At 39.4% G+C, this 13,676-nt stretch overlaps 1 protein-coding gene across 1 annotated transcript; it reads left to right on the top strand.

The window, feature by feature from the left end:
• The first annotated feature begins 203 nt into the window (after positions 1 to 203).
• Positions 204 to 3,915, top strand: LOC147897259 (putative trehalose-phosphate phosphatase C). Its single transcript, XM_087380837.1, has 6 exons — positions 204 to 284; positions 2,102 to 2,179; positions 2,369 to 2,438; positions 2,532 to 2,602; positions 2,742 to 2,834; positions 3,215 to 3,915. Exons 1-6 carry the CDS (start codon positions 204 to 206, stop codon positions 3,254 to 3,256), a joined length of 435 nt encoding a protein of 144 aa, XP_087236963.1. The 3' UTR covers positions 3,257 to 3,915.
• Positions 3,916 to 13,676: the final 9,761 nt, after the last annotated feature.

Genomic DNA, 13,676 nt, shown 5'->3' with positions numbered 1-13,676 from the left:
GTGAAATACTTTTCCACACTGTAGATATTTGAAGCGACAACCAGCTGGGAGGATAAATCTGTGGTGGTAGCAGATTGTATGACCATATTGATGGCTGATAAAGAAAATGAGTTGTGATTGAACACTAGAGGGCAGACTGTGCAAAATATGACTTGGAGTAGGTGGAGCACTAAAGTGGAGAAACTACAGGACCTCAATGCAGGATGCACAGGCGGCAGAAGCTCTTCATGGAACAGACTGTGCAGCAACGGAAAGGGGCTCTGATACCTATTGAAGGCTACAGGGTGTAGTAAGGGAGAGCCATACAAGGAGTAGAGAACATATCGACACACAAATCACTACTCACTTTATTCCACAGAGTGAGATCCTTTAAGTACGCAAAGGTTACAAAGGATCTCGACCTCATAGGTGAGATTTTAAAGAACTCTGCCACCCTTTATTCTCTCTGCTAGTTATTCAATAACACCACTCAATCACACTAAACTCTCACACTTATAGTCATACTCACACAAATACCTACACACACACACACGCACACACACATACACACACGCACACACATGCTCATTCGTATGAACCCTAGCCTATAGGTCCTCCATCCCAAGTTCATCAATTTGCCCAACCTTTTCTTGAGGAATTGCTCTTCAGATGTGAAAATGCTTTCATCCATTGGTCTAGCAATATAGCCTTAATCCTTCTTTGCCTCCATTTTATCTTTTTGGGATGTTGTCATTCTTTGGCTAACTTTTGACCTTTCTACCCCACCTTGCAGTAGCCATGCTACCACACCCCATGAGATGTACAAGGAATCTTGCATGAAGCAACATATCAATCTTGTGATCCTAACTAGGCAAAATGAACCAATGAACAATCCCAATGACAGTGCACTAGTCACTTCCGATCTTGCCAATAGTGCATGCCCTTAGCCACATGCTTGTTAATATTGGTATGGAATACAAGTTGTCAATATTGGTATGGAATACAAGTTGTCGAAGAGAACATTTAGATTCATTTGGCATTGCTGGTGCTCAATTAGAAAGTCATATTAGGCTCCTATTGCGGTAATCAAGCCAGGCACGTTATCGGGTCTAAGCCGACAGCTCCCGAATTTGTCTTTATGTAATATGAAGAAGTCACAACTGTACTTTTCATATCATAAAAAGGTATCATAGGTGCATATAATATAATATTTATGACTTTATACGACCTATCTAGTCCCCATTTCAAGACAAAACAAGCAAAATATGATCTATCTGAAATAAAGGGTTGACTTGGGATGTACCAAGATTGTGGATGATGTGTTTCACGTACAGTAAAGTTCAAACCTTTTCCCTACAAATGTCCTTGTTTTGACATGGTTGCATTGTTATGTTAGAATAGTTTCACCCTTGATGTAGTTACTTAATTTGGCCGGCCTTGGTGCTTGTCTTACCGTTATATCTAAAAGGTGGAGGTCTTTTGTGAACTATTCAAGTCTCATAGCCAAAAACATGGTGTGCATCAAGGACGCAGCTTCACTTGGTTGGAATCCTTTCTCCACGTTCTCTCTGCATTGTGCACTTTTTGCGCTAATTGCAAGAAGCTCTAGCATCCGTATCCCCTCGTATAGTCACGGCCTCCAAGTAGATCCATGATACATGCATCGAGTCCTAAATGAGCCACCCATTAGTGGCCATGGGGGGGATAACGTGGCGCAAAAAGAGATCATTTGATAATAGCATTTGAAGTTCAAGCATGAATTCAACATACCCCTTGAACGTCCAGGCAGTCATGTGAGATAAAGAACGAAAGCTTATACAAAAACTGACAGCTCCGTAAGTACTCATAATGCTGGACAAATTGCTTTGTCACTCAGTATATCGATAACATTTCTACCAAGATGTTGGCAATCTTTGCTTGTATTATAAATCTTTGATTTGGTTGTATGTTGCATAGCCTGTTTTAGGTCAGCTTTATTGACAATGTACTGTTTATTTTTTATCCAATTTAGTGGTCGTTTGGCATAGTGGTGTTGCTAACAGAGAACAGGACAAGAGGGCAATTCCACATTCTTAAGTCTCTCCTAGAAATTTAATGACGGTGCTGATTTGCTCTTTTCAAGGATTGGGCTGTGCTGGCAGAGGAGGTGCAGGATGTATTGCATGACTTTCCCAACTTGTGGTTGACACAAGGTCGGAAGGTAATTCTGCTCTCCTTCATACAAATCTGCTAGAAGATACAGTCAGGATACTGAGTATGAATTGCACAGAAAACAAAGGAAGCTTTTCCGGCAGAAAAATGTGCCTGATTTTGTTGTCGCCTTGTGAGGTTCTCTTCAAGTATGAAACATTGGCCTTGCTGTAGTTATTCCTTTGAATTTGGTTTTCAGGTTTTGGAAATCCGTCCTTCAATTGCTTGGGACAAAGGCAAAGCATTAGACTTCTTGCTGAATTCTCTTGGTAAGATTAGGAAATATTCCACATCAACGTTCTCGTGAAGGTTGCAACGTGAAAGACCACTCAGTGAAAGTTATTACACATTTGTGATGTCAGGCTTAGGAGGCCGTGCTGATGTTTTCCCCATCTACATTGGAGATGATCGCACAGATGAAGATGCGTTTAAAGTATGTTTGTTCTGTCTGGGGTACCTTCTTTTCATTTCAATTTGTCCCATTATTGTCTGAATATTTTAAATGGATTTCTTGCTCGATTTATGCCAGAACAGGATGTTTTGAATTATTGAGTGTCGGTTTTTTCATGAAGGTGCTGAACGAAAAACATCATGGGCTTGGGATTCTGGTCTCCAATGCAGCAAAAGAAACTGATGCTTTAAGCTCACTACGTGATCCATCTGAGGTATACAGTGCAATTTTTTGTAATGACTTTCTTGATGGCACATCACATGTATTGTTTTTGCTTTCTTGGTCATAAGGTTCAGAATACTTGTTCTAATAAAATGGATGCTACACTGGTATCTCCGTAAGTTTCCAAAGAGACCCTGAGATTATGATTAGGTTATGTGTGTGTCTGGTAGTGAATCACAGTGCATCTCTCTTTCTAAGAGAACTGTTTCTCTAATCGATGTGTAATCTGTCTTCAAAAGAGTATGAAAAGGAGGGTTCCTGTATGCCAGTGCAATCTGCAAAGGCCAGGAACAGATCTCACAATGTTTTGCGTCAGCTGTTGAAATTTTGGATCCTCACTTGATGCTTAATTCCTGTGCCGTGATCTTGCAGGTCTTGGAATTCCTCCAACGTCTAGTGAACTGGAGGCAGTGAACTGGAGGCAGAAGCATGGAAAGCGGTCAGTGTAATCATGCAGGAGCTCTAATGGGGCTGAAACTGTACATTATGGTGTCACACAGGAAGGTCTTTGTTTTGAAGGAAACCTTGATTTGGTGACAAGGCACAGGCTATCATGAAAATAATGTGGTAGCAGTGGAATGCAGGAGAGGAACTGGGCATATGACCTTCATTCTTGCATTCTTGTGTCTACATATCTGCAGAATGGCAAACATTTACCATTGTAGATCTGCAGTAGCAGTACATTGTCATTGTCCCTATGTTTGCTTACATGAGGGGACATTATGGAACTTTCGCAATCAATGTTTTCAGACATCTGATATGTGTGGTGGTGACTACAGCATTTTTGAAGCAAGCAAAACATTCTTTTTCATTCATCAGTGATGAATCCAGGAATAAGCACTTCGACTGCAAAGATATGTCTCCATTATGGAGCCTTTTTTGAGAAGCAATCAATATTGACAGCTCTTTTGCATCCCTGCAATTGTCTTATGGGGATTGTGTATTGTATGTACTATGAAAAGGATCTGAAAAGGAGCAGCTGAACCTGGATCCATCCTGTTTTTTAGCCTCAATCCTGGATATATGGAATGAGGATACGTTTGCTATTAGATTATGGACAGAAAAGTCCAAGAGGAACCCAAAGGAAATTTCCTGGGATGTAATGTAATCTTTGGTAAAGTTTTATATATTCAACTGGCTCTGGGAAAGTGTTCAGAAAAACTCAGAAGCCTTCTGTATTTGAAAAGACAGCATTCTGAAATGTTTGTCAAGACTCAGATCAAAACTTCTAAAAAGAGCAAGAGGGTTTTATTTTGGCATGCCTTGGTGCAGATGGAAGCAATGCTTATTATGAGATGAAAACCAAGATAAGCCCCCCCGCCCCTTTTCAGGGGCATGTCCAATGGGTGATGTATGCCCCTTAAAATAGAGGGGAAGCCATCCTCTTGTGAATGTGGCATATGTCCACTCTGACCATGTCCCAAAAGTACTAAGATCCTCGTGTGCAAATGTCTATCGAGCAGCTTTCCTTAACGAGGGTCTATATAGGTCAGGCATTAATGTGACAACTTACTCTTCTGTGTCTCATGTGTAGCACTAATAATCAAGGGATGTAAGAGTATAGAAATCAAAGATCTTTTAATGCAGCAAGTATTATTGAGTAAAGTTTATAGGGGTGGGGCTGAGAATCAAGGCGCATAAGAATATATCAATCAAATCTTTTACAGGCAATAGGAATTATTTCAGAGATACTTTCAGTAAAGTTAACCATGATCACGGTCGTATTGAATTATTACATCCTAATGTGCATACTCCATAGTATTCTTAAGGCATTCACGGTTTGTAGTTGTATCTATGTAGAATAGTTATTGAGTTCACAATGGAATATGGAGTAATTGCTTCTTGGTTTAGAAATTCTCTCGTTAGTATAAATAAGTTTACTTTTTCCTCACTTTATCAGATTAGTGCTTCTACTTCTTTGGAAGGGCTAGTTTAATCCTTTTACTGCTATAATTTAAGGTTTCTCTCTATTCTATCTCATTACATCTTTAGGATTTGGGCTTTTGGTACATTTAAACGTAATATTAAATATTAAACTCGGAGATTCAAAGCCCACTTTCTTTCTAGGCTTTCATTCTTGGATGTTAATTTGATCTTAGGTCGTGTATCCCTTTGATGCAAATGTGTCTCTCTTGTATTATTGCATCTATAGGTATAACCACAACCCCCTCTTTTCTCTCTCTCTCTCTCTCTCTCTCTTTTACAATAGCTACAAAAGAGGGCTCAAAGCAAGTTACACAATGCAGCCATGGATTTTGTTTTCATGTGAGGCTCTCTTCTTGAAACCTCCCCACTCGAGCTCCCTCAAGAATCTTCCCCCTAGCCTAGCACGTGCCATTTGGCCTTTCACTTTGGTGCCATGTGTCCCACAAGGGACCCTTCCATTAAAGCCCTCCCATGGGCTTCTCTTTGCTCCTCACTAATCCCTAAGCTAGGTAAGACCCTAGATCCAAGCCCTCTATGCCTCCATTGGTCATTGTTGAGCCCTTGGGTTTCCGGCCTCACGATAACAAGCCATGGGCTTCTGCAATCATGGGTGACATAACATGCCCTTCCCCTTAGGAATGGTTTACGTCCTTGAAAACATAATTGGGAAACCTCTTTTGGAAATTGCTTACCCTTTCCCATGTTGAACTCTTTTTAGGTCTCCTTCCACATAACCAGACATTCTTGGTTATATTGTATGTCTTGTTCTTTTTTCTTGTCTATTAAAAGTTTTTTTGGTTCTTGTGGTAAAGTAGCAAGTTCAATGAGTTAAACTAGGACATCCTTTCCAATGAGATTGTTATCATCTTGCAACTTCCAATTTAGCCTATTTACATGAAAACTTAGATATACTCCACATCCTTCTGGTAAGGCTCATTTGTAAGCAAGTTCTCCAATTCTCTTAAATATTAGAAATGGTCCACAATACCTAGGAGAGAACTTTGGACAAGATTATGGCACCCTAAGATAGACTTGCTCATTTTCTTCAAATGTGGGTTTGTATAATTTCTTGCTCTATGTTAAGTATTTTGAATAGTATCTTTAGCTAAATTGAAGCATTTGATTCAAGAGGTTTCAAGGGGAGAACCTCACATGCGAACAAAAATGTGCATAGTTGGTTGCGCATTGAGTAACAAAGGAGATGAAGAGAAGGATCTTCATGGCGAAGCTTGTTCACAAAGAGTGCCACTGACAAGATGCAATCAAGACGACAACAATAGAAAAGCTTTCAGCCACTAGTAGCATGTAGTAAGGGAAGAGACTTGAGGATCGTAGCAAGGCTCCCTCTAAGTCAAATACAATGATCTGTCCTCTTGAACTTGTAATAAGTCCTAAATGTTAGCCAAGATGCGTACATGGTCTTGTTGTGCAAGCTGGGCTTGGAGGGAGACCTATTAAGCTTGAGGTGCTTCCAACTCAGCCTAGCCTGGATGTGCATGCAACTCTACCTCCCTCTACCTAAGTTGCTTATGTTGTGACTTGTAACATGCTCCTAGTTGTTGGAGCTCAATCTTAGCAGCGGCGATAGTGTAGAAGATATGTGCCTCCTCGTGCTAGAGGCAGAGAGTGTCGTAGGCTATCTACAAGGTATCATGGTCGGTCCAAAGCTTCTTAAGCTCAATAGTTAGCTCTATGACTTGACCTTGTAGAGCAATTGCGAGGTAAGACAACACAATCCCCTCCATGATACTCAACAGCTCTGACACTAGGTTTACAACAGCTACAAAAGAGCGCTCAAAGCAAGTTACAACACCCAGCTGGATTCTCTTTCATGAGCTCGACTCCCCGGTGTTCTCACATGAGGTTCTCCTTTTTAAACCTCCTTACTTGAGTCCCTCTAGAATCCTCCCCTTAGCCCAACTCTTGCCATTGTACTCACTTTGATGCCATGTGTTCCACAAGGGACCCTTGCATCAAAGCCTCCCATGGGATTCTCTTTGCATCTTCTCACTAATACGTAAGCCTAGCTAGGTATGACCCTAGATCCAATCCCTCTATTCCCTTCCCCTTTAGAACGGTTAATGGCCTTGAAAATGAACTTGGAAAACCTCCTTTGGATATTGCTTGCCCTTTCCCATGTTGAACTCTTTTCAGGTTTATCTTTTCACTTAGCTAGACATTCTTGATACTTTGTATGTCTTGTTCTTTTTTCTTGGGTATCTAAAAGTTTTCCTGGTTCATGTGGTAAAGTTGTAGGTTCAATGCATTCACTAGGACGTCATTCCAAACAATGAGATTGTCATCATCTCCTAACGTTCCTTTTGGCCTTCTTACATGAAAAACTAGATGTACTCTACGTTGTTCTGGTAAGGCTAATTTATAAGCAAGTTTTGAAATTCTATTAAGTATTAGAAATGGTCCACAATACCTAGGAGATAACTTTGGACATTTTGCCCGACTTTAGGGTTTGTGAAGATTTTGGCACCCTAAAAACTCCAACTTTCTATGGTGTGGGTTTGCGTAACTTCTTGCCCTGTCTTGAGCCTTTCTAATGCTATCTTCAGCTAATTTAAGCATTTGATTCATATCCTCAAGAAAGTCTTTGGCTACTTGAATCTTTCTTTTTCAAGTTCCATTGCAATTGGGACTCTAGGTTGAAATACATACATCATCATGAATGGATTAAAACTTTTAATTGGATGCTTGGCATTGTTATATGCAAATTCTAGTAACAGCAAATACTATTCTCAATTAGTTTGCCTTTTACTAACATATGCTCGAAGCATATCCTCGATGACTTGATTGACTCTTTCAGCTTGAACCATCACTCTGTGGACGATCTGCAATGCTCATATTCAAAGTAGTTTACAATCTCATAACAATAGCCCTCCAAAAATGTTTGTTAAATTTACTATCATTGTCACTAACAATGTCAAGTGGTAGGCCATACAATCTATAAATATGCTCCACAAATAGCTTTGTTGACTAGAGGGTTTTAACCTCTTCGTTGGTTGGAATAAATTGAGCCATCTTAGTCAATCGATCCATAATTACCCACACAAAGTTGTGCCCCCTCTGTGTTCTTGGTAATCCAACAATAAAGTCCATGGAGATACTTTCCTATTTGCCAAACGGATCTCCAAGTGATGTAGGAGACTAGCTACCTTAAGACATTTAGCTTTATTGACCTAGCATTTTTGGCACATCAAAACGTAATCTTGGGCGTTCTTATGTATTTCAGGCCAAAGAAATTGTCTTTTCAGGAGTGCATTTGTCTTTTGAATTGCCGAGTGTCAAGCACTAGGACTATCATGACACTGAAAAAGTATTTGGTGCCTAATGTCATTATTATTCGGGACACATACTCTACCTTTGTAGAGTGGGTAGCTATCTTTAATACTATAATTTTTCCACTTGATTCCTTAAACACCAACGTTTGGTGTGTCACTATTTCCATGTGACTCTTAATGAAAGCGATGTTGGATATCTCCTCCTAGTTGCTTTCCATATTTCAAAAAAGTGAGGATGAAACTCACATGTTCCTTTAAAGGACTCTGGGAAATCATTTGGAATTGTGTAAAACTCAATTCATTAACCATTGGCATTTGGTTTAGGAAATCTGCTACCACATCAAAATTTTCCCTTTTGATATGCTATAAGACATCAAACTCTTGCATTATTTTAGCCCACCTAGGTTTTCATCATTGAAGCTTTGGCTAATTCCAAATCCACAATATGTTGATGATAAAAAATGACCTCAAAATTAGTCTTCATTTCTTAGAGCATAAACTATAGCATACAATTCCTTGTCATGTGCTAAATAATTATATTGAGCACCATCTAACTTTTTTCTTTCAAAAGCTACTAGTCGAGCCTTTTGTAAAAGTACTGACATGTGTTTTGAATGGTTCATTGGGATCCACTACCTTTAAGATATGAGCTATTGCTATAGCTAATTTTAACTTTTCAACACTCTTCCTATGAGATTCATCCCATAAGAAGTACTTCCCTTGTGTGTGACTATTTATTTTTAAGGTAGTTTTTACCCCCTTCTAGTAAAATGTCCATAACTATTCAACCGCTTCTCTATTTCTTACAAAACTGATATCAGAGAGAAGCCCATTTTAAGGTGCATCTATGACTCTCTATGTGTGACTATTTATTTTTAAAGTAGTTTTTACCCCCTTCTAGTAAAATGTCCATAACTGTTCAACCGCTTCTCTATTTCTTACAAAACTGATATCAGTGTGAAGCCCATTTTAAGGCGCATCTCTATATGAGATTCAATATTTGACATCATGTCTGTAGAAGTTATAGGCCTCTATGTCTTATGACAGTTTGTAGAGTGTTTTGAGCTACTTGTAGAGGTATCTATGAAGGATGTGCAATGTTTTCCCGAAACCTGCTAGCACCAAATAACACATCTAAGTTATGCCAGGCCTCAAAAGGGGATTCCAAGTCTGAAATATGATGCACATACTCATCTCCCAAACGTAATGCAATGATTGCATAAGCTTTCTCTATCCTTTTAGCATCTGTAGGTGTAGTTGAACAAGAGTCACTTGCCTTCCCTTTACCTTTGGTTGTGGTGGATTCACCTTCTTGAGATGATTGATTCCCTAACTTGACCAAGTCCCACAAATTTTCTTTCATAACCACAAATTTGATTTTCATTTGCCAAGTGTGATAACCTTGGCCATTGAACTTGCCTATCTTAAAGGTAGCCATGAGAGGGTCTTACCTTTATCAAGCAATGTCTACTCTCTTACAAAATGACTAATCTTGTTGAACAAAGAAATCTCCCTCACCATATAAATGTAGATTGCTAGAGAGAAACTCAGAAAAGCCTAGTTGTTTAGCATAAGTATAACTACTTGGCTTTTCCTTCACAACTTTTGTTACCTTCATATTGACATATCTAGGTTCTTGTTTCTTCTTCTTTGCTTTCACATATGAAGCATTGGAAGATGAACTAGAGCTAGGCATTATTAAGTGGGCTCAGGTCCCATGATTGGCACAAGGTCTTACAGGTATTCTAAGAAGTAGAATTAGTGTATCGATAATCGTGATGTGTTAGTGTAATTATGATTAAGTTATATTATTGACATGACTTCTTTGTTACTTGGATAGTTCATCCTCCCAATTACAGTGAAAGGATGCTTACAAGAAGATGTTAGAAAAGCTATATTCAAGATCAGTGGTATCGTAAGGTATGCTTGCTATCAAATTGCATTGATTGCATTTTCTTCTATTTAAGTTGAATAATCTGTAGACTGATTATGAATATATCTTACATGGGCATGTGAAATAGGTGGATATCGCAAAAAGAGATCTCCATATCGATCATCGAGAAGGCTAGGGTGGATGAGGTGGCCATTGCAGGTACCATTCATAGTCGGTGGATTTTTTTTATCGAGCGGTTTATCAAACTTTGAAGGGATTTGTAAGGCAAAGAGCAAGAATCAATGACCCTGTCTGATGCAGGCAGAAATGAAGGCTCTTGATGGAACCTTGAAAGATTCTAACACACATCCATGATTTCGATGCATCAAGGAATATTTCGACAGTTCCTATCCAAACAAGGGTTGGCCACGAATGTGACACATGACACCTCAACACCCTTGACATGTGGCACCCTACCTTATATCTACCACATCAGCATGTTTTTCACATAAGCAACACTACCGTCTTTACACACCACCTTATCTAGAGCACCATGTCAGTAGCCGAACCTACTACCACATCATCAGTTGCTCATAGTGCCACATCACCAGATTACCACATCATTAGCCAAGTAGTCTAGTCCTCATCATCAGGCTAGTCCACCTCAGGTGCCTTGTCAATACCCACATGTCATCCTATCACATCAGCAGGGGACACCTCAACACTGCCTGTTGGAAGACAAGCTTAGGTATGATATCCCACAGATATGTTACAGATAGTTGGATATGCCTATCGGCACTATGATTGGTGTGTTAGTAGTTAGTAGTAGTGAGACCATGGTTCATACCCATGGTTAGTTTTTATCAGTCCAGTTAGGTCTTATCTTGTGGTTTTAGTTCTTTTTAGGGTGTTCACTTGGTTGATGTACTGTCTTTTTCCTTCTAGTATGGAATAGACTTTGTGTTGGAGGTTGCTTGCCCTCCTGGTGTTCTTCCTCATACCTGGGTGTTCCCGCTTCTGCTACGCTATCTTCTTTGACATGGTATCAGAGCACTTCAATGCTTATCAGTGGTAACTAGAAGTTCTTATCAGTCCAGTTAGTTCTTATCAGTCCAGTTAGGTCTTATCTTGTGGTTTTAGTTCTTTTTAGTGTGTTCACTTGGTTGATGTACTGTCTTTTTCCTTCTAGTATGGAATAGACTTTGTGTTGGAGGTTGCTTGCCCTCCTGGTGTTCTTCCTCATACCTGGGTGTTCCCGCTTCTGCTACGCTATCTTCTTTGACATGGTATCAGAGCACTTCAATGCTTATGGGTGAGCTGCTGGGGTAGAGTGGTGTGGTAACTAGAAGTTCTTATCAGTCCAGTTAGGTCTTATCTTGTGGTTTTAGTTCTTTTGAGTGTGTTTACTTGGTTGATGTACTGTCTTTTTCCTTCTAGTATGGAATAGACTTTGTGTTGGAGGCTGCTTGCCCTCCTGGTGTTCTTCCTCATACCTGGGTGTTCCCGCTTCTGCTACGCTATCTTCTTTGACATGGTATCAGAGCACTTCAATGCTTATGGGTGAGCTGCTGGGGTAGAGTGGTGTGGTAACTAGAAGTTCTTGGACTGCAGTCAAAAGTGTGCAGGTGGCTGTTTTCAGCAGCAGATATCAGAAAAACCTTAAGGAATTTGTATTTGCACTGAACTGGAAGTTTGTAGAGCCATGCACTAGCTACATTTTTGCTTTTGACAATATTTGCATCCAAGCTAAGGTGTGAAAGATATTGACAGTCCAAAACAGTAAAAAGTTGCAGGAATCTATTTTTTTGTAATTATGGCAAATGCAAGTGGGTCTGATAATATTGGTGAGAAATTAGATTACCATAACTATCCCATTTGGAAATTTAGAATGGAGAACTTTATGATTGGAAAAGGCTCTTGGGATTTGGTTACAGGTAATGAGAAAGAGCCTAATTTGCCAGAAAGAAATGCTACTGCAGAACAAGTTAAGAATCATAAAGCTTGGCTGGGAAGAGCATGGAGGGTGCATCACTGGTTTTCAATATCTATTTCAGATGCCATGGTTATGCAAATTATGAATTGCAAGTCTCCCAAGAATGCATGGGATATCTTGACAAGATATTATGGCACAACTACAAGTTACAAAAATACATAACTTGATGCACATTGCGTGTTTCCATGATAGGCACGTCTTATGTCCTAACCAAATTTATCTCTTCTAGAGACTAGTCCATGGCGATAAGAGCACGCTCAGTAAAAGACCTCTGAGTCTTATTTGTCAGCTCACCTATTTTAGCTTGGTTGCCAGACATTGCACGTATTCGATAATCCAAAGTATATTCCAATACACTATCTGGGACTTGTCTACTTGCTGTTGGGTAAGAGGAGAGAGGTTGTTATTATATACATCTAGAACCGCCCCAATTTAGGCGCTCAATCTCTCTGGACCCTCTTTATTCCAATGTGAAGCAAGCAAAAGGTCTACTCTTTGCATGTCTGTCAACTTATTTTCAAGATCTCTTTGCATAATCCTCTCCATTTCTTTTTGAGATAGACCACTAATGAAGACTAGCATGCATTCCCTAATAACTTTGTTGAGCAATAATTTATCCTCGCCTTTTCATTTGATCTCACTATTGGTCTCTTTCTTCTTCTGGCTGGCTAATACACTTGTGCGATCCATTTTTAAAGAAACTCTCAGACAATAATTTGAACATTTTCAATAAACATGCAATCAATAAAACACACGCTTCAATCATGATGAGCCAAAATATAATTTTCAAAGTAAATCATTGAAGAAAGTTATAGTAAAAATAGATTTAGAGAAGAAATCGTGCAATAAATTAAGACATGCAATCATTTTTTCTTACACACACACACCTAGGATTTAGAGCTTTTGCAAAATTTCATTTAGACATGCAATCATGACACTTTTCATGCCCCACCTGATTCAAGAATCTGATAGAACAATGGCGCCATGATTGCATTCTAAAAACACCCTTTAGATATGCCATCACGACGCTTTTCTTACCCCACCTGATCCAAGGATCCGATAGAGCAATGGCGCCACGATTGCATTTTAAAAACACATCTTAGATATGCCATCTCAATGATTTCTTACCCCACCTGATCCGAGGATCTGATAGAGCAATGGCGCCGCAATTGCATTTTAAAGGCACACATACACAGATTTGATTTTGAGCTTTTGGAAAAAATCATTTAGACATGCAATCATGACGCTTTTCATGCCCCACTTGATCCGAGGATCCGATAGAACAATGGTGCCACGATTGCATTCTAAAAACACATTTTAGACATGCCATCACGATGCTTTTCTTACCCCACGTGATCTGAGGATTTGATAGAGCGATGATGCCACAATCACATTCTAAAGGCACACATACACAGATTTGATTTCGAGCTTTTGTAAAATTCATTTAAACATGCAATCATGACGTTTTTCATGCCCCACCTAATCCAGCCATAGAGAATTTTCTTGAGATGGAAAACCTAATTCTCTTTTCATGGTTCAACATAACTTGATGGTTGTTGCATGTAGACTTCCTCATCTAGGTAACCATTGAGAAAAGCATTCTTGACATCAAGCTGGTACACATTCCATTTGCTGAGTGTCGCTAGTGATATCCATTTTTTCTACACTAGAGCATAAGTCTCATCATAATCTTGACCATATTGCTGTGCAAGTCCTTTTGAACTAGTCTTTCTTTCTCCTTTCTTTGTATCT

The sequence above is a fragment of the Dipteris shenzhenensis genome, chromosome 10 (assembly GCF_047967505.1).
Source record: "Dipteris shenzhenensis isolate YYH24624 ecotype China chromosome 10, Dip_SZ_1.0, whole genome shotgun sequence".
Taxonomy (NCBI): Eukaryota; Viridiplantae; Streptophyta; class Polypodiopsida; order Gleicheniales; family Dipteridaceae; genus Dipteris; species Dipteris shenzhenensis.
Note: the sequence above shows the minus strand (reverse complement) of the source record. Positions and strands in the feature narration are given on the sequence as shown.

Bases quoted from the DNA above. Each gene is read 5' to 3' on its own strand.
- LOC147897259 (XM_087380837.1), top strand. From the start codon at position 204: ATGCACAGGCGGCAGAAGCTCTTCATGGAACAGACTGTGCAGCAACGG. The intron at 2,439-2,531 runs GTAAGATTAGGA...TTGTGATGTCAG, and splicing joins CTTCTTGCTGAATTCTCTTG to GCTTAGGAGGCCGTGCTGAT. The intron at 2,603-2,741 runs GTATGTTTGTTC...TTTTTCATGAAG, and splicing joins CAGATGAAGATGCGTTTAAA to GTGCTGAACGAAAAACATCA.